The sequence below is a fragment of the Xenopus laevis genome, chromosome 7S, assembly GCF_017654675.1.
Source record: "Xenopus laevis strain J_2021 chromosome 7S, Xenopus_laevis_v10.1, whole genome shotgun sequence".
Lineage (NCBI taxonomy): Eukaryota > Metazoa > Chordata > Amphibia > Anura > Pipidae > Xenopus > Xenopus laevis.
The window spans coordinates 77,464,354-77,491,770 of NC_054384.1; the positions used below are offsets into that span (position 1 = coordinate 77,464,354).

General features: G+C 40.2%; 1 protein-coding gene across 1 annotated transcript in view; it reads left to right on the forward strand.

The window, feature by feature from the left end:
* noc2l.S (NOC2-like nucleolar associated transcriptional repressor S homeolog) overlaps nt 1-27,417 on the forward strand; it is a 70,269-nt gene that overhangs the window by 24,211 nt on the left and 18,641 nt on the right. The window contains exons 10-16 of the mRNA XM_018227831.2: nt 509-697; nt 2,003-2,142; nt 3,072-3,183; nt 10,468-10,581; nt 11,691-11,792; nt 16,914-17,057; nt 23,736-23,849. Coding sequence (XP_018083320.1) covers nt 509-697; nt 2,003-2,142; nt 3,072-3,183; nt 10,468-10,581; nt 11,691-11,792; nt 16,914-17,057; nt 23,736-23,849 — 915 coding nt within the window. The remainder of the gene's footprint in view (nt 1-508; nt 698-2,002; nt 2,143-3,071; nt 3,184-10,467; nt 10,582-11,690; nt 11,793-16,913; nt 17,058-23,735; nt 23,850-27,417) is intronic.

A 27,417-nucleotide genomic window follows, 5' to 3' on the forward strand; every position in this document is an offset into this window, starting at 1 on the left:
CTTTCGGCGCATGCACAGTAGTGCTGAACCGGCAAATGCTCCTACTGCGCATGCACCGCCAAATGCTGGGCAATCCAGGAAGAAGACTGCACGGGAGAAGATGGCTCCTGCAAACTCCACGGAAGAAGACCTGCGCCGAGGGGTAAGAAGCAACTTAGGAGCATTTGCTTGGAGGGGAGAAGGGAGGCCTATGGGGGGGAGGGGTTTTGCGCCGTAAGGGTTTCCTTCTCCTTTAAGTGGTAGCACAGCTTTAATTATGAGGTAGTGATATTGTAACAATTTGGAATTCTTTTTTTTTTTTTGGTGATTTATTTTTTTAAATTGAAAAAAATATTTAAAATAATATTTATACAAGAAATATATTTTAGCCATAATGGGGCGATGTTTTAAAACACTAAGATGTTTGTAAGAGAACATTTTAACAGACTAATTACTGTGTTACTAATAACCATGATTGTTTTATGTAACATATTTTCCTTCTGTGTTGTTTAATCTTCTCCTTCTGTAGAAGATGTATATTTCATATGTGAAGAACTCCAAATTCACATCACCCAATGTTCTGCCAATGATCAACTTCATGCAGCGAACTTTGACTGAGATGTACTCCCTAGATGTGCAGGCCTCATATCAACACATTTTCATGTACATCCGGCAGCTAGCTATTCACCTGCGTAGTGCTATGACCCTCAAAAAGAAGGCAAGTCTGGAATCTTCCATTTAAATCAAACATCATTCTGGTTGATGCTCACTACAGGACTGGGACATATTGTTTCCATTTTGCTCAGAAGTCATGATGTAGTCTGTTTTTGGCTTCAAGTGGAGCTATTGTGTCCCAGTTTGGATATCAGCTGAAATGCAGCTTGTATGTTAGTGTTGGGAGCCCATGATAGGTTTGGCTAATAAGGAGCCATGTGTACTGATGAGGGGCCATGAAGGGATAGAGGTGGGAGATGGGTTAAGAAACTTAGGGTCGGATGATATGGGAACATGTAGTAACTAGAAAAAGATTGTGAAAAATGGGCTGACCCTGGAAATTGTTAAATTGTTGTAGGTTTATTCAATGTTTTTTTTTAACTTTATAAATAGGTAAAAGAGAGGCCATTGTTTCCACTGAAACATGGTGTTTTTTTTCCCTGCAGTATGTTTTGTACAGGTGCAAGACCTGTTATCCAGAATGTGCAGGACCTGGAAAGTCTATTAAAAAATCATATAAACACTAAATAAACCTAATAACCTGGTTTTGCTTCCAACAAGGATTAATTAAATCTTAGTTTGGATCAAGTACAAGTTACTGTTCTTTTATTTTAGAAAAAAAGGAAATCTTTTTAAGAAATGTGATTATTGGATTATAATGGGAGTCTATGGGGGATGACCTTTCCTTAATTGGGAGCTTTCTGGATAATGGGTTTCCAGATAACGGATCCCGTTCCTGTATATATTTTAGGTTCTAAAAGCAACAACAATAAAATGACTCGTATCACATTATGTGGTTATTTTGTTATTTGTTGCACAGCCCATGCAAATGATCAGACGTTTTTTACTCTTATCCCCAGAATAAGATGATCCAGGCTGTAGACAGCCAGGCGGTCACAGCTTGGATGGCATTTTTCTTAACGGGCTAATAGAATTAGGTTTAATACTATTGAGGTGTCTGGATCTGTGTCCAATCCTCTTTCTGTGTAGGTTTATAGATAATTATATCCTGTGTATACTCATTGTGAAGCTTTCACAAGCAATCAACATATGCCCCTGACTTACACCAGCTGCCTGCAAGTTGTGCAAATACAAATAGAAGTCTTAAAATAATTAACAAATAAGTCTTACGTAATAAACACAGTATTAAAGCGTATTGAATGCTCACAAGAGCTTAGAATTTAGTACAAATCAAAGAAAATGCCATGTTTACTGGAAATAGAAGACTACTATTAATTCTTTCATATTTTGTCCAATTGTAAATGGACATATATTTGCAAACCATATCTGTTTCCATTCCTTTATGCAGATGGCTTACCAGTCTGTGTATAACTGGCAGTACATTCACTGTTTGTACCTCTGGTGTCGGGTGCTTAGTACTATCCATCCCAGCGAAATATTGGAGCCTCTGATCTATCCTCTTGTGCAGGTCATAACTGGCTGCATCAGGTTGGTAAATATATCAATAAATGACCTTCAGAAATGTTATTTCTATGTAATTTTATTATGTCATTGTCTTATATATGGAAGGTATTCACAAGTTGGGTTCATAAAGAAAAGATAAGTATAAAATCCACAACACAGCAGCACATAATGTTAATTGAGCTAGGTCTGGATGGAGAAAAGAAACAAACTAACATACTCTTGGGTTGGTTGTGTTGGTTTCTGTGGATACAAACCCATAAGGCCAAGATTAGCTCTAACTTTCTAACAGTAACGTTGCTGTGCAATAACTGCAATAAACTAAATATCCACTGTATGGCAAACGCATCGAGATTAAAATTCTTTTGTAGCCTTCATGTTACCTAGATCAAACTATTACATCTGACTATTCATGAATGAACTATGTATTTGTACAGTAAAGATATTCGATTTCACCAGCAGGTGGCAATATAGTTTTAATGTAAAAACACCTTTGTCAGTTTTAATGTATACACCAAAGTCAGAAAGTTTGCACAGGTGCAGTAAGTTATGGCAACCAATAAGATCTTTTAAACCAGTATGTGTTTCCTGTTGATTGACTGCTATAGGTTATTAGACCTGTAGCAAATGTTGTACCTTTAATTACAAAAGCCCCTTATGGTATTATGTTTATGTAACAGAAGAAACTACAATTGTCTATAATAACCGATCAACAAGTAGCATTTACTAGTTAAATTGTACTTCTGAGAACTTCTGCCATTTACACATATAATATATTGTTTTAGGTTTTATAATATTAGCAGTTTTTACACTGCTAATATCATAAAAACATATATCCTTTGCACCACCTGCCGTTCCATCGATGAATTTCTGAGGGGGGCGGGGGTTTCAGCCTGGGCACCAAAAACACTACTGCGTAGGATGAAGTACTTTTTTAATTTGAATTATTGTTTCAGGCTTGTTCCGACTATGCGCTATTTGCCACTCCGTTTTCACTGCATACGTGCATTAGAACTGCTGTCAGAGAGTACCGGAGTCTTCATTCCACTGTTGCCCTTCATCCTGGAGGTATGGTTTTCTTTTTCTATCTTCATGATAATAGAGTTGACCAGCATGTTCATCTATTGGTTGTGGAACTGCCATATCCATATATCCCTAGCAGATAGGGTTGCCACCTTTCAATAAAATTTTCACTGGCCGGTGCTGGGGGCGGTAAAAAGAGGCGGAACGTGACGTCAAAGGGGGCGGGGAGTGACGGCAAAGCGGGTGGAGCCGTGACGTCAAAGGGGGCGGCATGCAATTGGCCAGGCACCGAAGAAAAAGTAGATTTTGTGCAGATTGGGGCAGGCCAAGGGCTTTACTTAGGGATATTACAAATTTACCTGCAGCTACATTGCTGGTAAATTTGTAATACCGGCCCCGGCCTTGGCGGGTGTTTTACCGGCTATGCGGGTAAAATACTGGCCCGATGGCAACCCTACTAGCAGATAATGTGAGTTGTATGTCAACAGCAGCTGGTGGGATCCACAGGGGTCACAAACCTATTTTGTATCATAACATTGTTAGAAAGGTTGTAGAGTTCAGGACACTTTGCCCTGCTATTGCACTGGGGTGAGACTTATCACAGTAAGATTTGTGCTTTCCCCATAGCAACTTCTGCAGTGTGTAGCCTGTCTGAGATCAATGCAATTTTCATTCCTTTTCTTATGTATTTTTCTGCATCCTGCCTATGAATTCAGTAGTTCCCAGGTTGCATGAAATCCCTCTGCACAACTACGCTTCCCAGAACCATCCCTTGCACATTGGGCAGTTTTTTTTATGGGTGAAGAGTTTTGGATGTCCTGGCCTCTGTCTAGTTTCTGGTAGCAAAGGTAATGGAGATGGGAAGTACCGGAGGTTTGCTATGCTCATAGTCTCATAGCCAAGATGTTATTCAGTCAGCTGAAACAAATGCTTCTACAGCTGCTAGCCTCTGTCCCACCCACATCCTTCTGTCTCCTGCCAGAAAAGTCTCTTCAGCTCTCACTCCACCACGCTACGACCCCTGCAGTTTCCTGGCTGCTGCCTTCTGCCCGCTTCCGCTAGAGGTTTCACACACTGTCTCGGGCTCCCATTATGGATCCCTTAACCACATTTCACTTTGGCTGCCGTGTGGCTACAATGTATAAGCAAAAAATAAAAGTTAAATATTTTTACGTGTGGAAAAACTGTGCTTCTGATATCAGGGGGATTCCAGGAAAAACTAACAGGGCCCTCCCATAAAGTAAAATACTTTTTGAGTAACATAAAGGGATTCGGTCATGATTTTTATGATGCAAATAATTCACTCTACCATATTAAATGTCATTCCTGAGCCAGCAAGTGTTTTTTTAGTTGTAATATTGGTGTGTAGGCAGCCATCTCAGGTCATTTTGCCTGGTCATGTGCTTTTAGATAGAGCCAGCACTTTAAAATGGAACTGCTTTCTGGCAGGCTGTTGTTTTTCTCCTACTCAATGTAACTGAATGTCACAGTGGGACCTGAATTTTACTATTGAGTGTTGATCTACCAGGCAGCTGTTATCTTGTGTTAGAGAGCTGCTATCTGTTCACCTTCCCATTGTTCTGTTGTTAGGCTGCATTAGGTGGTTACTTTAAGCTCCCTTTTTCAGAATCTCTTCATTTACTTGTTCTTCATCAGTTAAACATGTCATACCAGTAAACTGGATCCTGCTGCTAAAAATGACAAACTGCACTGCTGCTGGACAAAAATCTAAATAATTAAAAAAAACCTTTTCAAAATAAGATCAATTGAAAATTAACTCAGGATATCTCATATTAAAAGTTAAATGAAAAGTCAACTATATCTTTAAATTAACAGTTTTGATCATGCAGTTCAGTGAAGTACTCGGAAAGAGTTGCCAGTCAGTAGCTTGGCCATACCTTCTGGCATGTGTTATAGGTTTCCAGTAATAGGCTTGGACCTCTATTCTTGGCTTCATATTTTGTGATGTGACTGTGTAGTGGGGTGTATCCCTGCACACTGGCAGATAAACATCCATATTCAGCAGATCCCAAACAGCTTAGATGTTGATTTCCTGAAAAGTTTCCAGAAAAGGTCTGAGTTACCTAACCCTGTGCTGGTAGCGTTTACCTTACAGGAATGTCATGCTGTATTAGTTGCACTCGCACTGCTACAGTCCCAGCAACTAAGTGCAAGTGACTAGTAGACTACTAAATGAGACACGACTGATAGGGTGCACTGTTAAGAGGCACATTACATTGTAATGGGTAAATACTGCCTTGTAGCAGCCTGCCATTTATAATTTTTGAAGGATCATCATTCTGAATTTTTTATTGGTTATTGAAACACTTACTGAACCATAATACTACGATTTTACTACAGGTACTAACTTCATACTGGGAGCCGTGCCTTTCCCCACAGCTATGGCTTCTCATTCCTTATGGCTGCTGAAGGTAGCTGTCTATGGAAGAATTTTGTCGATAATTGTGCTTATTTAAATGAGACGAGGCTGTTGAAGCATCTACGCAAACAGAACTGTTATATCTTTTAACAACCTTAAAGGTGTTGTTCACCTTCCAAACAGTTTTTTCAGTCCAATAGTTTTTTAGATTGTTCACAAGAAATAAAGGCTTTTTTCAATTACTTTCCATTTTTTATTTTTTACAGTTTTTTCCAAAATCTAAGTTTAAAGTTTAATGTCCTTGTCTCTGGTGATTTAATCCGGCATTTCAGTAATTCAGATGCAGACTCTGAACTGTTAAAATTTTGCAACATTTAGTTGATACGTTTCTCAGCAGCATCTCTGTTGTATAAACTATTCTATCAATTCCAACACCCACCTGTAATGAAATTCAGGGATTCTGCTTAGCAAGGAGCAAGATAAATGTATCAACTAAATATCAATTTAGAACAGTTATCAGGGTCGGCGACCCCCCTCCCAGAGCTGCTTTAGAAGGTGAAAAATTACACTTTACACTTCAATATTAGAAAAAAGTCGTATAAAATAGAAAGTAATTGGAAAAAGTCTATTTCTGGTGAACTATCAACCAAACTGAACTGGAAAAAGAGTTGGAAGGTGAACAACCCCTTTAAATCAGTTGTTTTTAGATTGTTCCCCAGAAATAAAGATTTATTTCAATTATTTCCAATTATTTATTTGTTACTGTTTTTCCAAAATCTAAGTTTAAAGTTGAATGTTCCTGTGTCTGGTGTTTGAGTCTGGCAGCTCAGTAATTCAGGTGCAGGTTCTGAACTGTTTTGATACATTTCTCAGCAGCATCTCTGGAGTATTAGCAACTATTGTATCAATTCTAATAGCTGCCTGTAATGAAACCCAGGTATTCTGCTCAGCAGGGACAAAGATAAAAAATGTATCCACTAAATGTATCCATTTAGAACAGTTTACAGGGTCGGCGACCCCTCCTCCCAGAGCTGCTTCAGAAGGTGAATCATGACACTTTAAACTTCAATATTAAAAAACCGGTGACACATAGAAAATAGAAAGTCATTGGAAAAAGTCGTTCTTTCAGGTGATATCTGAAAACAACTAGTTGTTTGAAGCTGCACCACCCCTTTAAGGGAAATTTAGGCTAAAGTACAGGTGGCTCCATTGTGATTATATTGTCATTATGGCAGTATTTTACGCTTTCAGAATTGGATGTTTTCCTGTTCAACTAAATAGGAAGGTGTCAGTAGTATCCTATTGGAGGGCTACAGCAAACACAACCGTGAATTACACATAGAGATCACAAAAAGTGAAAAAGATAACTTGCCATATACCAAAACCCATGTCTTTTACCTTTTTGCAAAACTATGCGCAAAATCATTAAGAATGTGCTATATTGCATAGGAAAAAATTGTCTCATTTTCTAGGCCGGGTCAAAAATGATGACTAACAGATGAGAAAAAATTTTGAGCAATTTTGAACGTAGGACAGGGAATGCTGGTTGTCAGTCAGAAGTCCCATCATCCTCAGCCAACCTTCTATCAAGGACCTTAGTCTGTTCATTTTTTATTAGGCACTTTTTGTTATTTGATCAGGAATTCTGAACCATTGGTAGTGATGTGGATTAACATTTTTTTCCAGTTTGAGTGGATATGGCACTGTTAGAGAGCAGTTTATCGTGTGCAGACTTATGAGGGCTGTAGATTATGATAGTTCAATTTCGTGAGGCTCAATGTCTCATATTCTTTCCTGCATAAGGAAACTGGGCTCTTTGACAGCAGCCAGATGTGCCACCCACTAACTGCCTGCTTGGCAAATCGTGCTAGGACATGCTGATGGAAAATCTCCTGCTGTCAATGACACTATGGACATGTGTCGCACCCAATGAAATCTGTCCAAATCTTTGTGGCCTTCAGTCACTGACACTGTATGTGTTAACACTTTAAAGACAGATTACTTGAATGTTTCACATTTTGCAAAAATCTGTCCGCTTTTTCAGTCACTGAGAAAAAATCATCTTGAATTTTTTGCCTTAGAAAGTGCATTCATTAGAATGACGTGAGATGGTTTTCTGAGGTGCTTATTTACAAAGGAATGAAGAATCATTTTAATTCAAAATTACCTTAAGAAAATCTGAATCCAATTAATTTGTAATGGCATTTGAAGGTACAGTCCTGCGGCCGGTCCGGTACCGGCAGGTTACCAGCTAGAAAAGCTGGTACCCTGCGGGATGAGGGTAGGATTTTCACTTGTGGGTATAGATGTGGGTTGCGGGTCTCATCTATATTTCTTGTCTTATGTTATATTGTCTATATTTTACTTCATTTAAAATGTTACAAAATGTTTTTCTATCGCCCACTTCTGATGATGTCACTTCCTGTTTAATAGTGGTAGGCAGGTTGCGGATCGGGTTGCAGAAAAGGCAGTTGTGGGCCAGGTCGGGTATATATGCGGATTGCAGTGCGGGTCGCGGGTTCGGGTCGTGTCTGGGTCTCAAAAATTAGTTCCGCGCAGGACTCTATTTGAAGGGATATTTTAATAATTTGCTTCTTCTTTTTATGAACTTCATTAGTTTTAGATGGTGCAGAAAAATCTTTATATTAACGGAAGCCTGCTCATCTATGAGATACTGTACTAAAATTCCATATAAACATGTTTGATCCATCAGTATCAGTACAACGTATTAAAACAGGTATATTGGCAGGTATTCAAGATATTTTCTTCATAACAATGCATACATACCTCCCAACTGTCCCGTTTTGAGCGTGACAGTCCCGCTTTTGACAGCTCAACCCGCTGTCACGGATTTGTACTAATAAGTCCCGGGTTTCTTTTTGATCTGTTGCACTGAACAGCCAGAAACAGAATTTCTAACTTAATTGCATCTTGGCAGACAGCCCAGAATAGGTACTTGACATAATTTTGTAACAGTTTGATAAGATAAGGAAGACTCACAGTTTCGGGTCAGTCCACACGAGCAGATTCGGGGAGATCAGTCACCCCAGTGACAAATCACCTCTCCTTCGGGGCGACAATCTCCCCGAACTGCATTCCCCCTGCCCTCCACCGGCTAAAATGAAAATTGCCTGCGGCAATTCACATGCGACGCTTTATTTTCCAAAGTTGCCAGAAGTTTCCTAAATGTTGGGAGGTATGATGCATAACACCCTTCAACCACCATAAGAAATCTAAAGAAAAATAGTAGTAGTGCCAAAAAAAAGATGGTGTAAGCAGAAGTATGAGGTTAGATTTGAAATTCCTTTGTGGTGTAAATAAGGAGAAAGAAAAGGAGAAAGAAGTCAATCTGCCAGTCAGCGTAGTAGAGCTAAGAACAGGCTGGATTTCATTGATTTCCGTTTCTCATTTAATCAAGGGAAATGAAATTGTGATAAAATCAGATGAAGTATTGACGGTTCTATTTAAAAAGAATGAAGATGGGAATAGGGGGTGGAGGACCAATAAGAAACTTTGTAAGATTCTAAACTGTTACTGTTTTAAATGGTTTTGATGTTTCTATTATTTAATGGTAATATGCAATGGTAGCTCTGCAGATCATGTTAGCAATGCTAAAGCTCAATTTATTGATAAATTGTTGTGTTATTATAAATGTGACTGAATTCCAGATTCTCAAAAATGTATCTGGCTACTGATCTGAATCCAATCCCAAATGTGCATATTCAAATCTGAGCAAAGTTTCCAAAAATTGCCAGATCAGGATTTGATTTAGATTATCTGAATGCAAAGAATGCCAAACCCTGCAAAAAGTTGTATGGTTTGGACAAATTGGGAACAGAGTCCTAGATAGAGTAGGAAACCTAATGCAGTCGGCATCTCATGGAAATCTAAAACCGTAAATATTAACAAATTCTGTTCTGTTTCTGAAATCAAGTTACTCCCTTAGTATTCCCTTCTGTCCCAGTATTCACCAATCTGTCCCTCTTTATGCAGGCTTTGTGTCAGAGGTGGTTCTATTGAAAGACAGTTGTTGTGGCAGGGGGAGATCAATGGAGGGCACACCAATGGAATTAACTGGACTGCCCATCCAAACCAGACTCCTGCAGAGAGAGAGAGGCCGGCTATTTAGAGGGGAATACTTGAATAACTTGATCACTTAGAAATGAAATAAAATGTTTATTTGATTATATGGGACTTGTGCCATATACGTGACATAAGTTTTTTAACTTGTTTATTGCTTCAATCTATGACTCTGATAGGGTGTTTAAGGACAAGTATAAGTTTTATTTTTATTAGTAGGTTCCTGGGTAGCACCCTCACTTTTTGTAAAGTAGTAAATGCAAGTGCAGATACCTGTTATTCAGATTGCTCAAGACCTCTTTCTGGATAATCCGTCTTTACGTAATTTGAATCTCTATACCTTAAGGCTACTGTTTTAATATTACAGATGAAAATGAAATCATTTTTAAACATTTGTATTATTCGATTAAAATCAAGTCTCTTGGAGATTGCTTTCCTGTAATTCTGAGTTTTCTGAAGTATGGGTTTCCATATAATGTAGCCACAAACCTGATCTGTCCATAAAGACAGATCATATATAACGCAAACACGTACTGTATATGAGACGATAGATAAAATAAATATTATTTCATACGGATGCTGAAAAAGTTCAAAATAACAAGCAGTCTGACTTTCTTCAAAATAAGGTTCACGATTTTATTTATAGAAAAAAATTTCCCCAGTACCTGGAAAATAAGATTCACTATTTTATTTAAAAAAAATAATTCTCCCCAGGTTTAACATTTTAAGAACTGAGGTATTCAAAAATTATGGAACAGAATATTTTCTTATGCCATCCATCTTAAAATACATCTACGGTTTAAATGTATTAGGAAAAATGTAAGAACCAACCATTTTTTAACCTACAAAATTTGTTTTTTTCTTTGCAGATTTTCCAGATGGTAAATTTTAACAAGAGGCCTGGTCGGATCAGTGTGAAACCCATTAACTTTGCTGTGATCCTAAAACTGTCCAACACCAATTTGCAAGAGAAAGTCTTCAGGGTAAAGTACCACTCCATAAATTCATCTATAGACCTCATTTCTCTGCTACTCCAAAAATGATATTAAAGTAACTGATGCAGGCACCTGAATCCAGAGTGTTCTTTAACCACCAACCGTGCCATTCCCCATAGTAAATTAATGCAGAAGGAATCTTGTGAAGGAAAATTTAAAATTTCCTTTTTCATGAAATACCCAGTGGACAGGATTTCCTTGCTAGGACAACTCCTGCGTTGCATATAAACTAGGAGCGAACTTTGTATGTGTGTACCTTCTGTGGCTCTGAGTATCTGATCAGAAAAGCCTACACTACATTGATGAGCCCCAATAAAGGGAACGGATCAGCAACAGCTCTGGCTGGGCTTTAAATATGTTTCATGGTGTCTTTCCAGCTAGCTACCAGAAGGAATCTGGCCTTGGTCAGAATGTTTAATTTTTGATGATTTATGATGATTCTGCATTCTGAGGGAGTGGATCTTCATTCTAGGAAGAAGAAAGGGGTTGCTTTAATATTACAGTTAGGTACCATGAAGAGAACATTCAGCACCATTCCCCAGAAATTCTTTGCATCATAACAGACTTTGTTTACTTTTGTTTGTGTTGTGTTTTTGCTTCCTTACTGTGTTCTTGAACATTTACTTCCCCATGTACAATATTCTTCCCTTTCTTTATTAAAAAAAATCTATATCCTTTTTACATTAAACCATATAGTTGCATTTTTCTTTTTTACTTTCTGGACTCTTTTTCTTTAACGTCCCTGTGAAACTTTCTGGCAATTTCTAGCTAATGCTGGCGATACACGGTCTAACTCCTTTAGGTATCTGATAGACGGATGTAGTGCAAAGGGAATTGAATTACCTAACTGCTGTGCATCACACACTGGCAGAAATGATAGGTCTGCAGATTAGATTTTGAAACATGGCTGATCTACAAACCAACCAATATTCATAGTCCATGGCTATCAGTCAGGATCATGGTACTGGTATATGTGTACTGAAAATATACAGATATTTTCAGAACATTTATGGCCAGCTAGAGAATGTTTCTTCATACAATAATTAACACAGTAAAAGCACACTTTTTAATATTAAGAATGGTTTCTGTGTCTACAGGATGGGATTATTGATCAAATCTATGACCAGATACTGGAATATCTGCATAGCCAAGCTCACTTCATTGGATTTCCTGAACTGGCCCTGCCCTGTATTCTACAGGTAAAGAACAAAGTTGGATAAATCAAAAATCAAAAAATGGGTGATGTGTGTTTACTTAGATTGACTTTTTGACTATACTTCCTCCCTTGGCAAATTAATAAATTCGTATGGTTTTCACTACCACCTCTATGCTGACGATACTCAGATCTATCTCTCATCTCCTGATCTCAACCCAGAACTCCTAACTCGCGTCTCCTCCTGCCTGTCCGCTATCTCTTCCTGGATGTCGCAACGCTACCTTAAATTAAACCTCTCTAAAACTGAAATGGTTCTCTTTCCTCCAACTAACACCAGTAACATCCCGAAAGTATCCATCATAGTTAACAATTCCACTATCACCCCCTCTCCCCAGGCCCGGTGCCTTGGGGTTATCCTAGATTCTGCCCTGTCATTCACTCCTAATATCCAGTCACTTATTAAATCATGTCACTTCCACCTAAGGAACATATCCAAAATACGATCATTTATCACCCAAGACGCTGCCAAAATTCGTATTCACTCTCTCATCATATCGCGTCTAGACTACTGTAACTCTCTTTTAATTGGCCTTCCCCTCCAGAGACTGTCACCTCTCCAGTCCATAATGAACACTGCTGCAAGGCTCATACACCTCAGCAACCGCTCCTCCTCTGCCTCGCCATTCTGTCAATCCCTGCACTGGCTTCCGTTACCTTTCAGAATCAAATTCAAATTAATGACATTGACTTTCAAAGCACTTCATAACTCTGCCCCACCCTACATCTCTGAACTCATCTCTATATACCCAATCGCTTACTACGCTCCTCTACTGACCTGCTACTCAACTCTTCTCTCATTATCTCCTCACATGCTCGCATTCAAGACTTTGCAAGGGCTGCACCCCTCCTCTAGAACTCTCTCCCACGGTCTGTCCGACTTTCTCCCAACCTTTCTGCTTTCAAGAAATCTCTGAAAACGCACTTCTTTCGAGAAGTCTACCCTCACTCTGCTTAACTACCAAACGCAACACCGCATACAATACCACATTTCTCACCCACTTAATTCGATCTTGCCCACTCCCACACCTTGTGTATTACTCCCTTCCCTTTAGACTGTATGCCTATGCATAGGGTCTTCCTCACCTTTTTGTACCTGTATTGATTGTGATGTTTGCTACTCCATATGTTCTATGTATGTAATTCATGTGATGTAGTTGTATAATCACATTTACTTTACTGTGCTACGCAATATGTTGGCGCTATATAAATACATGTTAATAATAATAATAATTTACTACAGGTTTGGGACTTATCTAGAATGCTCTGGGCCTGGGGTTTTCTGGATAATGGATCTTTCAATAATTTGGATCTTCATACCTTAAGTATACTAGAAAATCATGTAAACCTTAAATAAACAGGCTGGTTTTGCTTCCAATACGGATTAAACTGGTGGTTCACCTTCAGGTTAACTTTTAGTATGTGATAGAATGGTCAATTCTTCATTATTTATTTGTTATCGTTTATGTATTATTCGCCTTCTTCTCCTGACTCTTTTTAGCTATCAAAAGGGGGTCACTGACCCCGTCTAAAAACAAATGCTCTGTAAAGCAACACATTTATTGCTTTTTATTACTCATCTTTCTGTTTTGACCCTCCCCTATTAATACTCCATATTCTCATTCAAATCAATGCATGGTTGCTAGGGTAATTTAGACCCTAGCCACCAGATTGCCGACACTGCAAGCTGGAGAGCTGCTGAATAAAAAGCTAGATAACTCAAAAACCAGAAATAATAAAAAATTAAAACCAATTGCAAATTGTCTCAGAATATCACTCTCACCATGTTTTTTTTTGCCCAACCACACACCTTACATTTTTGCCTGAAAATAGGCATTGGCTGTTCCAAATCACTAAGTTGCTTAAGCAGTGGGGAAAAAAACAGTGGACCCCGCTGGCCCAGACCCGTTCCCTGCTGGTGCTCCCCTAGGCCACTGATCTCCCTCTTCTGGTGCACTGATTTAATTTATGCTCGCTCAGGGGAGGCCATTGGCGGAGGGCCTAAATGAATTTCTGGATCATAGGCCATATTAGTGTACTGTTTATCACTATGTTGTTAATTATGAAGAAGCACCAGCATGGCTACTTTTTATCACATATTGGAACTAGAATGCTGTTGTTTTGGGAGTTAAGGGAAGAAGAATGATATATTATATAGGATTTTTGAATTAAAACTTCATATTTAAATCCTTGTGTGCACCTGTCTTTTCGGATAATGGATAATACAGCTTTTTCAAGGTAGCACCCAGGTAAATGATCCATTTTTGTCATGGGAAAAATTTTTTTTTCCAAAATGAAACAGTTAATAGTGCTGCTCCAGCAGAATTCTGCACTGAAATCCATTTCTCAAAAGAGCAAACAGATTTTTTTATATTCAATTTTGAAATCTGACATGGGGCTAGACATTTTGTCAATTTACCAGCTGCCCCATGTCATGTAACTTGTGCTCTGATAAACTTCAATCACTCTTTACTGCTGTACTGTACCCTTTTCCCCCCCAGCAAGAATACCAAACCAAATCCTAATTTGCATATGCAAATTATGGGTGGGAAGGGGAAAACATTTTTATTTCTTCCTTGTTTTGTGACAAAAAGCTCAATTTCCCTTTCCACCCCTAATTTGCATATGCAAATTCATATTCGGTTCGGCCGGGCAGAAGGATTCAGCCGAATCCTGCTGATAGCGGCCGAATCCCGAATCGAATCCTAGATTTGGTGAATCTCTAATATATTATTTTCCGTTGCTGGTTTTATAGTCAAGGTTCTAATGCAACTGTGTGATGAACTCTGCAGATTGACAAAATTAAACAGATGTGAATCAAATAATGGGAGACCTGGCTGGAGGTGCAGGCACAGAGTGTGATCGTTTGGGTGTATCATACAGAAGGTGTGCAGTTCTACAGAGAGCAGAGTGGGTGCCTGAGTATAACACTGGCAGCCTGACAGCATCTGTCCTGCTAATCGCAGCCTGGCTTGGCACTCTGTTCTGGGTGAATCGCACTTTTCCTGTGCTCAGTGAAGGAAGCGGCAGAGCTGTTTTGGCAGACTGAAAAGTCTAGCTACGGAGCAGTGTGTCATACCAATTTATTCCATTAACTCTTTTGGACTTGAGAATGATAAAAGCACAGAAAGGCTCCACGTAGCCCTTTTGTTGTCCAGCAGTTTGGGGGTTACAGTTGGTGGCTTGGATACTAGTCAGGGATTTGTTTTCTTGTTTGGAGGTGGTAAGAGCTCACAGCTTTCTTATTCTGAGCCTGCAGCTGCAACGGATTCAGGAAGTTTTAGGCACTGCAGGCCATTTAGACAGGGGCGATCCTGGTCATTATGCCACCTAAGGCGACCTTTCTTTTTGCCGCCCCTACTCCTCCCCACGGAACTCACCTCTTTAGTGCTGGAAGGGGTCGGGGGCGGTCCACGTCGCTACTGCAGAGAGGGCAATTGCTCTTTCTTCACTAGAAGAGCCAAATTTCCAGGTTTAAAAGCGGAAATTCGGCTCTCGGTTACCAGGAGCACCTTTTTTTGCTGCCCCTGGCAACCAGGGGGCGCTGCTGCCTGAGGCAAATGCCTCAACTTGCCTCATTGGTGGAGCGCCCCTGCATTTAGACCCATTTACCTATTTTGTTGAACAAGTTCCATTTGCCCAGTCTTAGTAATCCTCTGTTAAAGCTTCATTTATAGCAAAAATTTCTTTTTTCAGCTTGATGTTAACACACACACAAAGTCATTCTTGTTCTGCATTCACTAAAGATACCAGTGTAATTCTAGCTAGCACTAAGCAGAGTATCAATTGTCACTGGCTGTACAGAGGTGTTTGTTTAATTGCAATTCTGCTGCCCCCTCTGCATAGCTCACCTTGCCAGCCTTCCCATGTGGACTACACGATATGGATCAAGTCAAGATGGGTCAAGTCAAACCCTTCAAATGTGGTTGAAATGCAGTCCCTTGCATCCCACCTTCAGGCAAATGCTTTAGCGGTGTTCCCTTGCTAGTTTTTGTTTTACCAACATCTGGAGGGCCACAGGTTGCTCATTCCTCACTCACAAGACAGTGTATAGCTCATGGAGACAGTGGGTTCCTTAAAATTTACGTTTGCATGGAAATTTGGAAAAGTTTCCCTTCTTCCCCTCCTTTTCGCATGCGTCATCGCTGAAACCACACGTTGACACGTAGAAGACCCCCAGGCTGTCTGCGGCTCTGGCAGATTCGCTCCCAGTCCCTGCCCTATCCAGATGTCAGAGCCTACCACTCTGGGAGGAAATTTGGGAACAGAGCCCACAGTCTCCCGCCAGAGGGGGTTTCTCTTCGCCGTGCTGCAGATGTGCAAACAGCCGTTCTGTGCTTTGTGGAACTGTGGCCACGGGGTGTGTGAGAGCATACAAGGGGGGTTATGAAAGGAGGTGGAGGAATTGCACAATCCGACTGGGTTCAGTATCCACTTTTTATGTTTTTGGAATATGTGACTTTACCTTATAGATGCTCTTGCTGTGCAGCTGGAAATGGTTCCTTTAACTCTTCTCAGTCCGAGCAAGATCTAAAGAGAGGTCTTCTTATGTAAGAGATGTATGATAGTAATCCTGGCTATGGCCTGTGCAAGCAAAAATTGTCCTAAAAAAGTTAGCACATTTCTCAGTTCACCATGATAACGATGGTTTTCATATACCCTTCTTATATCCTTTTTCAAAGTGTCAGGGGGCTTATTCTTGGTTGCTAGAAAACTCCCTTTGCAATTACCCTATAGGTACTCAACAAGTACCCATAATAAAATCTAGGAGCATGTTTAAAAAATTTGGCTTAGCATCTTTAGCACAATTATATTAATCGTTTCTTCCCATTGATTTACATTGAGGATGATTTTTTTTATTCCCCTGCCTGTTTTTCTCTGGCAAAAATGTTATTATGCTCATTCGAAAATAATCAGGCGGTTTTAGTAAGAGCTTGCCTCTAAAAATAATGCAAATAGTTGTTTATTTTACCAACCCAACTTGCACATTTTCAACTTTCAGTCATTTTATATGTTTTCGTAACTGAAGCAAGCACAGTATTCCTTCTGTTTCAGAAGCCCGACACATTTTTGATTTTTACCTTGTGTCTTATTTTTGTCCTTGTAGCTGAAATCTTTCCTAAAGGAATGTAAAGTTTCCAATTACTGCAAGCCGATGCGCCAACTGCTGGAGAAGATCCAAGAGAACTCTGCCTACGTAACCAGCAAGAGACAGAAGTGCACCTTTGGCGTGACTGACAAAGATTCTGTGGTGAGTAGAGGTAGCGCTTGGGGAACTTGGCTACAGAGAGTATGGACATCCTACAGAGGTCCCATCATAGTGTGACCTGTTTCTAAACATCACACCTAGTCTCCTGTGTAATGGTATTATATGGCTTTCTTTTGTATTTCTAAAGGTGTTAGACAAGCTTTGCCTTACATAGTTACATAGTTAAATCAGGTTGAAAAAAGACAAATTCCATCAAATTCAACCCCTCCAAATGAAACCCAGCATCCATACACACCCCTCCATAAACTCCCATAAATTATATATACCCATATCTATACTAACTATAGATTTATAACAAAAGCCTTGGATATTATGCTTGTCCAAGAAATCATCCAAGCCACTCCTAAAGGCATTAACAGAATTAGCCATCACAACATCATCAAGCAGTGCATTCCACAACCTCACTGTCCTCACCGTGAAGAACCACCTACATTGCTTCAAATGGAAGTTCTTTTCCAAAGCTTTTTGTCAAAGCACTTCTGTTTCTGGTATATAATAACACTATATCCTCCCAAATATTTCTTCTCTGTGTTAGAAACCCTGTTAAAGCGAGAGATTGCCTATGACTAAGTGCTAGTTAAGCATGAAACGTGTTAAGCGCCATAATGGGGTACTTTTTGACTTTTAGTATGTGAAATAAACATATATTTTTTTATCTTTAAGCACGGTTCTGGGATTATTTTTCAAAGGTTATACCCTGTTAAAGTGGACCTGTCACCCAGACACACAAAGCTGTATAATAACAGTAATTCTCATTTTACTGTTGTAAAATTTCAGCTGTCAATCTGATATTGCCTGCCCCTCCTCTATGCCTTAAGCAAAGAGGCGGGGCAAGCAATTACTTTTACAATTACTTTCCATTTAGCACTTCCTAGATGTCACTGCTCTCCTCACATTCCCCCGGTTCTCATAACCATTTAATTGTATAACCAGTGCATGGGGATGGACATCAGGTCCCCCATTCTGGTGCACAAACAAGTTTCTTAGATGATACAAGGCTTGTCTTAATAACAAAATGGCTCCTGCCTGCTTGCTATAATTCCCAGCTCCCAGACTGATGGAAACAAAATTCAAATTATTTATACATTGTAATTAAAGTTAATTTTGCTTGATTAACACGATAAGATAGGATTTGGAATAATTTTTTTGGGTGACGGGTCCCCTTTAAGGTCACCTTCTCGGAGTCTTAAACTAACAGCCGATCAAAACAGCAACTACAACTGTTTTACCATAGCCTTTGGAAATCTAAAAAATAGGTTTGCAGCTACGCATGCTGTTCTTTAAAATCCATTGGTTGAGCTTATGTGCTAAAGGTTTTCTCAGTTGGTATTGCATAATTTCCAGTGATTGCGTCAAAATGTGGTCCGTGCATGATTCTTTAGGCACAAGTCTTCTGAACCTATTGAAGCAGGCCACAGTGGGAACGTGCAATTACCAGCAGTGAGTGCATTTGCACATAATTCATAGCAGGAGTCAGGGCGAACGTACCAGCACTGAACGTTTTTGGATACAAGTACCTATAAGAATTGGTGTCAGTGTCTGCAACAAACCATCAATGTTTGCATGACCGCAATGAAAGTTTGCATGTTTACTTTGTCTTACAAAGCAACATATGTCCTTTATTTTGAATTTACAGGGTAAAAATGGGCATAAAAATATCTTTCTCCATTAATAGTGCAGCCCAGGGTCTTCCACTGTTATTGAGGCAGTTGGCTGCTTGATCACAGTAGCCAGTACATCTTTGGATTTGTTGTGTGTCCTTATTTCACTTTTGACTTGTGCCCACTAAAGCTCATGCAGTATTACTCTAAGTAGTGGAAAAGCTGACAGGGTAGAAGACAAATAACAAAGATGTACAGTTGTCTGTATAATGCATGTAGCTGTATCAGATTACAGACGTGTAGAAGTATCTTACATGGAATTGAACAAGAGCCTGACCTTTTGTCCTATAAAAGGCAGATACTGTCATTTGTCCTCATGTTTGCTGGAAGGACCTCCCGTGCTTTGCTGTACAGTATGTTGCAGGCACCTCTGGCTCCAAAGGGAGCAGATAAATCTTGATAATTAGCATTGTTTTGTTTGCTGGCTGACGGAGCCTGATCTCCTCTGCAACCCTAGAACAGCACGCACGGATGTAATGCCTTCATAAATATTTTAATGGCAGACTGCTGGTAATATAAATCAGGGGCCTGGGAGTGCCAGGAGCAGGCCTCAGACACTCTGGCACCACCTCGCAGGGACAGAAGCAATCGGAAAGTGTCAGATCAGAGACGCCCACGTGTTGTGGTCTGTGCAGCAGGATGAAGTGGTGCTGTGGGATTGCAGGTGGTGCCACATAGTTAGAGCAGGATATGCTTGCTCCGTATCACTCTTACCGTGCAACTCAATTGTAGGGGTCTTTAGTTTAATTGTGTGGGGCTGAGGATTAAAATTTGTCTGTTTGACAGGCGCTGTCTGCGAGATAATCATTGTATGATTGCATTGGACTGAATGATTAGCAATTTCTTCTTTCCTGACTGAAAGTGCATGCTGTGTACAGCCGAGCTGTTAAAGGAACAGTAACACCAACAAATGAGTGTTTTAAAGCAATGAAAATAAAATGTACTGTTGCCCTGCGCTGATACAACTGGTGTATTTGCTTCAGAAACTCTACTTTAGATTATATAAACAAGCTGCTGTGTAGCTACGGGGGCAGCCATTCAAAGCTGAAAAAGGAGAAAAAGCACAGGATACACAGCAGATAACAGATAAGCTCTGTAGAATCTCATTGTATACTGCAGACTTTATCTGTTATTTACTGTGTATCTTGTGCTTGTATGGCTGCCCCCATGGCTACACAGCAGCTTGATTATAAAAACTAGTAGTTCTGAAGCAAACACACCAGTTTTACCAATGCAGGGCAACAGTGCATTATATTGTCATTCCTTTAAAGCACTTTCATTTTTTGGTGTTGCTGTTGCTTTAAGGGAACCAAGAAATAACAGGTCAAAATTAGCTGCAGGTTGAGCATTTATGATTTAGAAATGACACAGAATTTGAATATACTTAGGGGCATGTCTTGGTTCAGCCTTTTCTTTAAAAAAATATAAATGATTAAAATATAGGATGAATGTGTTCATAAGAATTATTGATGCGTTTTATTAAATAATAAAATTAATAAAACCCTTAAATTCATTATTTTTAATTTATTAAAATATTAAAACAAAATTTGATGTTGTTGATTACCTTGTGTGCCAAGCCACCACAGTTTCCCTTTAAAACTTTACATGAAGTAGCCCAAGTAATGATAAAAACCATACATTTTTTGTGATTAAAATAGTAGAAAAAAGTATGTTCAGCACAAACCCTATTCATTGCACTGATACTAAACAAGGGTTTATATTGCCCCTGTAAAATCTCATGACACTTCCCTCCAGGCTCCATAAACATGGCAGATAATGGCCCGGGACACTAATCAAGTCATCAATCCACCCTGTTTCCTTTGTGGATGCAACTGCACTATATTTATATATTGTATAAATGTGCATGTGTGGCCTCTGTTCAGTGTCGGTCTGGGGGGGGGGTCAGGGCCCACCGGGGCTGACACGTCAGGGCCCCCGTCACTCCCCCTCGCAGTAGCAAGGCCCCTGTCGCCGAGCTCCCTCTGTCCCACCCTTCCCCTCCCCGCTGTCTGGTGGGTCTGGGCCAGCGGGGCCCATGAGGGCGGGGGCCTGCCACTCCCCCTCCCAGTAGCAGGGCCTAGCTGCCACGCTCCCTCTGTCCTTCCCCCTTCGCCAGCGCGTACCTGCTTCACGTATCGCGCCTTCCTGCACGATCAGGGAAGGGGAGGTCAGGAGCACTGGCTAGTCTGGGACGGCTGGGCCCACCGTGTTTTTTCCTGGTGTCCCGCCGGCCCAGTCCAACGCTGCCTCTGTTCTACAAATTGGCTTAACGTGAAAGTGCCCAGGACCCCTGCAAAATAAAATATTTAACAGTGGGGCAGTGGAATGCACAGTCCCTCCTAACAGCAGTCCCTAACCTCCCCACCACCCCCACGGCCCACTCGCTGCTGCCACTAGTTCGCTGACAGCAAATTTTTATATAAATGAGCTGCTGTGTAGAAATGGGGGCAGCCATTCAATGGAGAAAAGGTCAGGTTACACAGCAGATAGCAGATAAGCTCTGTAGAACATAATGTTTTCTGTAATCCACTATTTAACCTATGCCATATAGCCTCTTTTCAATTTCCACCATTGCTACTCAGCAGCTTGTTTATATGAACTATAGTAGTGTTTCTGAAGCAAACAGATCAGTTTTACCAGTGCAGGGCAACAGTACATGATATTTTCATTGCTTTAAAACACCACAATTTTTTGGTGTTACTGTTCCTTTAAGGAAGGAGAGGTGCTGGTAGGTGGGGAGTACTATACAGCAGATCCCATGGTCTGGCCTCTCCCATGATAGCAGAGTCTCCTTATCTTAAAGAGAAAAATAAATAATTTATTAGTTACACAGGACTGAAGTTTCGGCCTCCCCAAGGCCTTTCTCAATGTGCCAAATGATTCCCAGTCATGCCTTCTATTCACTCAATGTGCGGGAAACATCAACTATAACAACTCATATAAGCATTGTCACAGACAAAATCAATTAAACAATTAACACATTCATTCACCATATATCAGCAAGGTATAGCATGTGTTCAAATATATATATATATATATAACAAACAAAGGAAAGTTGTGCTCACCACTATTTTTTAAAACCATTTGGCGGGGGTGCAATGAGGCTGTGACCACAAAATACATATAGTCAAACACAAGAGTCCTCTGCACTCAACCCATTATCAATATATTTAAGACAGCGACATTTTGTGCATACTGCTACTAAAAAATGCCTTACCCTTTAAACAAAACAGGGATTGTTTGTCCATATATTGCAATATATTTAAGCTGGCCAACTACGTCAAAGTCATCCCATATCTGGCCAGTCCTACACTTAATTTTCATCTGATTCATTAAGAATTCTATGGTATAATTATACATTTTTTTGTCCCTTTTATAAAATGTATAATTATACCATAGAATTCTTAATGAATCAGATGAAAATTGAGCATAGGACTGGCCAGATATGGGATGACTTTGACGTAGTTGGCCAGCTTAAATATATTGCAATATATGGACAAACAATCCCTGTTTTGTTTAAAGGGTAAGGCATTTTATAGTAGCAGTATGCACAAAATGTCGCTGTCTTAAATATATTGATAATGGGTTGAGTGCAGAGGACTCTTGTGTTTGACTATATATATATATATATATATATATATATATATATATATATATATATATATATATATATATATATATATATATATATATATATATATATATATATATATTATAAAAGATCCTTGGTAGTCCGCACTCCACTGGAATCAGCAAGGCACCCAGGTGCCACTCATATCAAAAAGCATAATTATTCCTGGAAGCATGAGTGCACACTGGGATTTTAATTAAAAATCAAAAATTTATTAAATTACATTAAAACTGGTCAACGTTTCGGTCCACCTCTAGGACCATTATCAAGACCTCTAGGACCATTATATATATGTGTGTGTGTCCTTTTTTTATTTGTGTAGTGCAACGTAACTACAACAAGACACATTTATATTAACTTCTTATTAACAAATCTATTATAGTTGGATTCTTAGCAACTTGTTCTCCGGTTGTTGGGGGTTACTACAGCCAAATAGTTGAAAACTCTGTGAGGCTTTATTTATTATTTTTGTCAAACTTTCCAATACATGAGCCAATACAAGACTGCTGATTTAGCCCCTGCATGTCGGTGTGTAGGGGCAGCTCCTGCACAATCAGTATCTGTGCCCCTTTGTAGCAAGCGGGTTTGTAAATACCATTCAGCAAGGGTGGGCCTCATCAAACTAGTCTCTGTGTAGGCACGGCCGCCATCTGGGGGGGACAGGGGCCTGAAGGGGACCCCAGTAGTGCTGCATTTTTGAAAGAGCCGGGCCCCCTTCAATTCTACTGAACACCAGTTTGTGTTTTTTTTTAATCCCCTGGCCACCAATGTATTATTTTAATATTCTAGGGGGGCCCTGTCACCAATGTTTTTTTGGGGCCCCATTTTTTTTAAGGGGGGCCCGTGCCACCAATGTTTTTTTAAAAAAAAAATTAAATTAAAACATTTTTATAACGTGTGGGGGGGTTACTTTTTTAGCGCTGGTGTCTGTGTGGTCTTTTAACTGTGATGTGGAGTGGGCGGGATATGGGGTAGGGCGTGGGCGGTGCCCAGGGGGCCCCAAAAATGTTGTTGTACAGAGCCCCGTGATTTCTAATGGCAGCCCTGTGTGTAGGTGAGCTACCCCTTTAAATGTGTCTTTTTTTTCCTGGTGATTGTTTCTCATCCCCTTCTTGATTTTTTAAATATATATTAAAATGCATTGGCTGTAAGACAGCTGAAAGCCACCTTGTGTTCATTTTACTGTCTACTATATTATTGCAAACCTGTCTAGCTTGCCTCAAGTTTAAGGCACACAACATCAAAACCAGACAACCTGTTGGCTTGCTGTATAATGACTTGTTGTACAATTCATTTAATTACTGGCACTTTGCTGGCTTGTTACACACCTCATTTAATCACTCCATCCCTTCTCGACTTATTTTGCAGGATAAGTGGGAAAAACAGATGAAGGATGAGGGGACTCCCCTGACTAAATATTACAGCCACTGGAAGAAGCTGCGTGAGAAGGAGATACAGCTGGAGATCAGTGGCAAGGAGCGGGTATGGAAAGATTTTATTGGGGGTTACCCTGCGTGCAGACATTGTGCAGTGCCAGTAACTGACAGGCTGGGAAAAGAAGAGCAAGGAATTGTGTTTCTTTTACTGGTTTTACATATCACATATGAGCAGCCTGTCTCTGGCCTGTAGAGGTCATGTGCTATTCGTTCAGCTGGTGTCTATAGTTGTAAGTATTTCTTGTTAAATCAGGGGGAACATAGCGTAGAAAAGTATAGCTATAGAAGATAATTTCTAATATAAAGTATTATAAGTTATGTTTGTGTTTAAACGTTTATTTGAAGCATGTTCTCTTTTAATGCAGTGGGAACTTTTATTTAATGTAGTGACTGTGGTTTCTCAGAGCACTGCCTGCTACTTTCTTTAAACATATTGTTTTATAATATATTGTGCCATATACTTTGTGTGCTTTGGTTGCATTCACCAGAGCATATGTAAACATTACACCTCCACTGTGCGCAGATATGAACACTGATGTTCATGTATTTTTGAATGTTATAAGAGGTTCTGTCACATTGTAAAATCTTGTGTTCCTTTTTGCGATGACTGTGACCGGTCACCTTCTACATGCTGGATTATTGCTACTTTCAAAGGTGCAATAGCAGTTTTGTAGTTCAGGAGTACATAAGGTTTCCTTTATACACTGAACATTTAGGGAACAGAAAAGAAGTAGTGAATGGGTTGATGCAGACATGCTATCAAACAGGGTCAAGCTGCCCACAGAGGTAATTATAAACATTGGATTATGCCCTGGCCCAACTGCCACCTACTCTTATCTCCGTAGCTCACTATGTCATGCCTTGTTGATGACAGTTTAGAGCAGGGGTCCCCAACCTTTTTTTACTCGTGAGCCACATTTGAATGTGAAAAAGAGTTGGAGAGCAACACAAGCATGAAAAATTCCATGGGGATGTCAATTAAGGGTTGTTGTTGGCTGTTTGGTAGTCCCTTCATGGACTGGTAGCCTACAGGAGGCTCTATTTGGCAGAACACCTGGTTTCTATGCAACCAAAACTTGCCTTGAAGCTGGGAATTCAAAAATAAGCACCTGCTTTGAGGCCACTGGGAGCAACATCCAAGGGGTCGGTGAGCAACATGTTGCTCGCGAGCTACTGGTTGGGGACCACTGGTTTAGAGTTTGCCCTTTGGGTTATGTAATCAAAGTTAACAGGGTTCCTATTGGGCAGTGAGTACTGCAGGCTTCTTAGTTAGCAATGAATTTATGTGTGGCTTTACGAACAAATGTTCCCTGTGGAACTGAAAGCTTGGCTGCGGCTCTGAAATGAATTTGCCATGGGATTCAAATGCTTATTTACATTATGATAATCCTGTGCAGGAGCTGATGGCTCAAGGGATTACAGGAGCATCAGCTTCTAATCATTTTATTTCTGAGGCTTTGTCCCACTAGGCGGCAGTGTGGCTCTCTTTTAGTTAATATTGTTTTCAAACTACATGTTCTTTTGGGAAATGTGTAGCGGCTCCTTTCCCGCAGCAGTATTATATGCTAGCGCTAAGAGTTCTGATCACAGCTGTGATCAATATCAATCGCTCAACATTGGCCTTAGTGTGTGCGTGTTTTTTATCTTTTTGAAGTGTATGTCAAAGCCTGAGTATCTATGGTGCTTTGTCTTAGTCTTCAAGTGTAGCAAAGGTGAGTTCTCTATGAACCCAATGTGCTCTTACACCTTAGCCTTTTATAGTTGTTTGGGAGGGAAGTAATTGAACCTTGCAAGGTGGTCATCATCCAAAGACTTCTATTGGCAAAGCAGAAACAATTTTTAAAGGACATGTAAACCCCCCCCCCCACACACAAAAATCACGAAGAGCCTATTTGAAATCTCTAAATACCTGCCACTCGGGTTGTTCTAAGGTTAATAGTAAGGCTGCAGCATCCCCTTAAAGGAGAAGGAAACCCTGTAGAAAAAACCATGTCCCCCCCACCCCACGTAGACCCCCCTCCCTCCAGGCTAACTGCCCCCCCGGGGAAATGCCCCATTCTTTATACTACCCCTCATCGCAGATTCTGGCAGTGGACTTCATGGCATCCATCTTCCAGGTCCTCGGTAAGCTGACTGCCGATCTCCCAGCCAGCTTACCGAAGACCTGGAAGATGGATCCCGTGAAGTCCGCTGCCAGAATCTGCGACGAGGGGTATAAAGTATGGGGCATTTCCCCAGTGGGCAGTTAGTCTGAAGAGAGGGGGGTCTATGTGGGGAGAGGGGTACAGGGTTTTTTCTACAGGGTTTGCTTCTCCTTTAATCACTTAGGATTCCTTCTCCTCCTCTAACCCACTCTGCCCCCTCCCTCAGGAATTTGGCAAACGGAGGGGATATATGCAATACAAATAATGCCATTTGGGTGGGGGAGATGTGCCCAACTTATATACATGGCAGGAAAATTTAGGCTTTACTTTAAAAATGCTTAAAATACATTTTTAAACACATAGAAATAGTTCATAGTTCTTGGATTCGTATAGGCCTGTGCAACATGCCACCCCTCAGAGTACCTATTAAACCAACATGAGGGTTGCCTTGCATATCCACTGCAGTATAGTTGGGATTGTATGACTTGTGATCACTGTCAATATAACGTGTGTTGTGACCCATGTCAGAAATGGATAAATGAGGATAGCAGAGCACTGAGAGTTTTTGGTCCCCAAGCAATAGTGAGTGAAGGCTGAATTTTGTTTTCATTCCAAATTGACACTTCTCCTGCTGTGTATACTCACACTGTGGCAGGTATTGATTATATATTGCCTGGCGCTAAAAGGGTCAAACAAATTCCTTTTTGCAATTTTATGAAGTGACCTTGAGCTGATGAAGGATGTGGCTGATTGTGCGGTCACTGAGCTGGTGCCTTGTTAACACCATAGTGCTATTATTATTATTATTATAATTATGGCAGCAACATTTTTCCACAGCAGTGTCATATGGGAAATAAGGCTCACAGTGCAACGAATTTGAACCAGTGGTCGGAGGCCCTCATGCAATTTAAAGACTGCACAAAGCTAAAATACCAGTTCATACTGCTATTAGTTATATTTTAACAACTGTCAGCTTTTCATAGCATTTTATTATCTTTAACTGTCCCTTGAATATCTTGTTGTTCTACACTAGGGGTCTCTTTTTTTTTTTTTTTTTTAACCAAACTTAAATATAAAAAAAAGTTGAGGAGCTACACAAGCATGACAAAGGTTCCTAGGATTTTAATTGTCCATTTGGTAGCCTCTATGTGAACTGACAGACTACAGGTCGGTCTGTTTATGCCTCCAAGTCAGAAATCCAAAAATACGCACCTGCTTTGAGACCACTGAGAACTACATCAAAAGGGTTGGTGAGCAACATGTTGGTTTTGAGACACTGGTTGGGGACCACTGCTCTACAGCTGTCCGTTATCGTGTATTTAAGTGAAATTCATGGGATAAGTGCATTGTGCGCTAGTGTGAGCTAATGGCACTAGGAAACAGGTAGCTTGCTGTTTATGTCTCAAAGCCTTCTTACGGTAACTAGTTTACTTTCCTAATCTGTATTTGTAATGAGGAATTGCTTCCCAT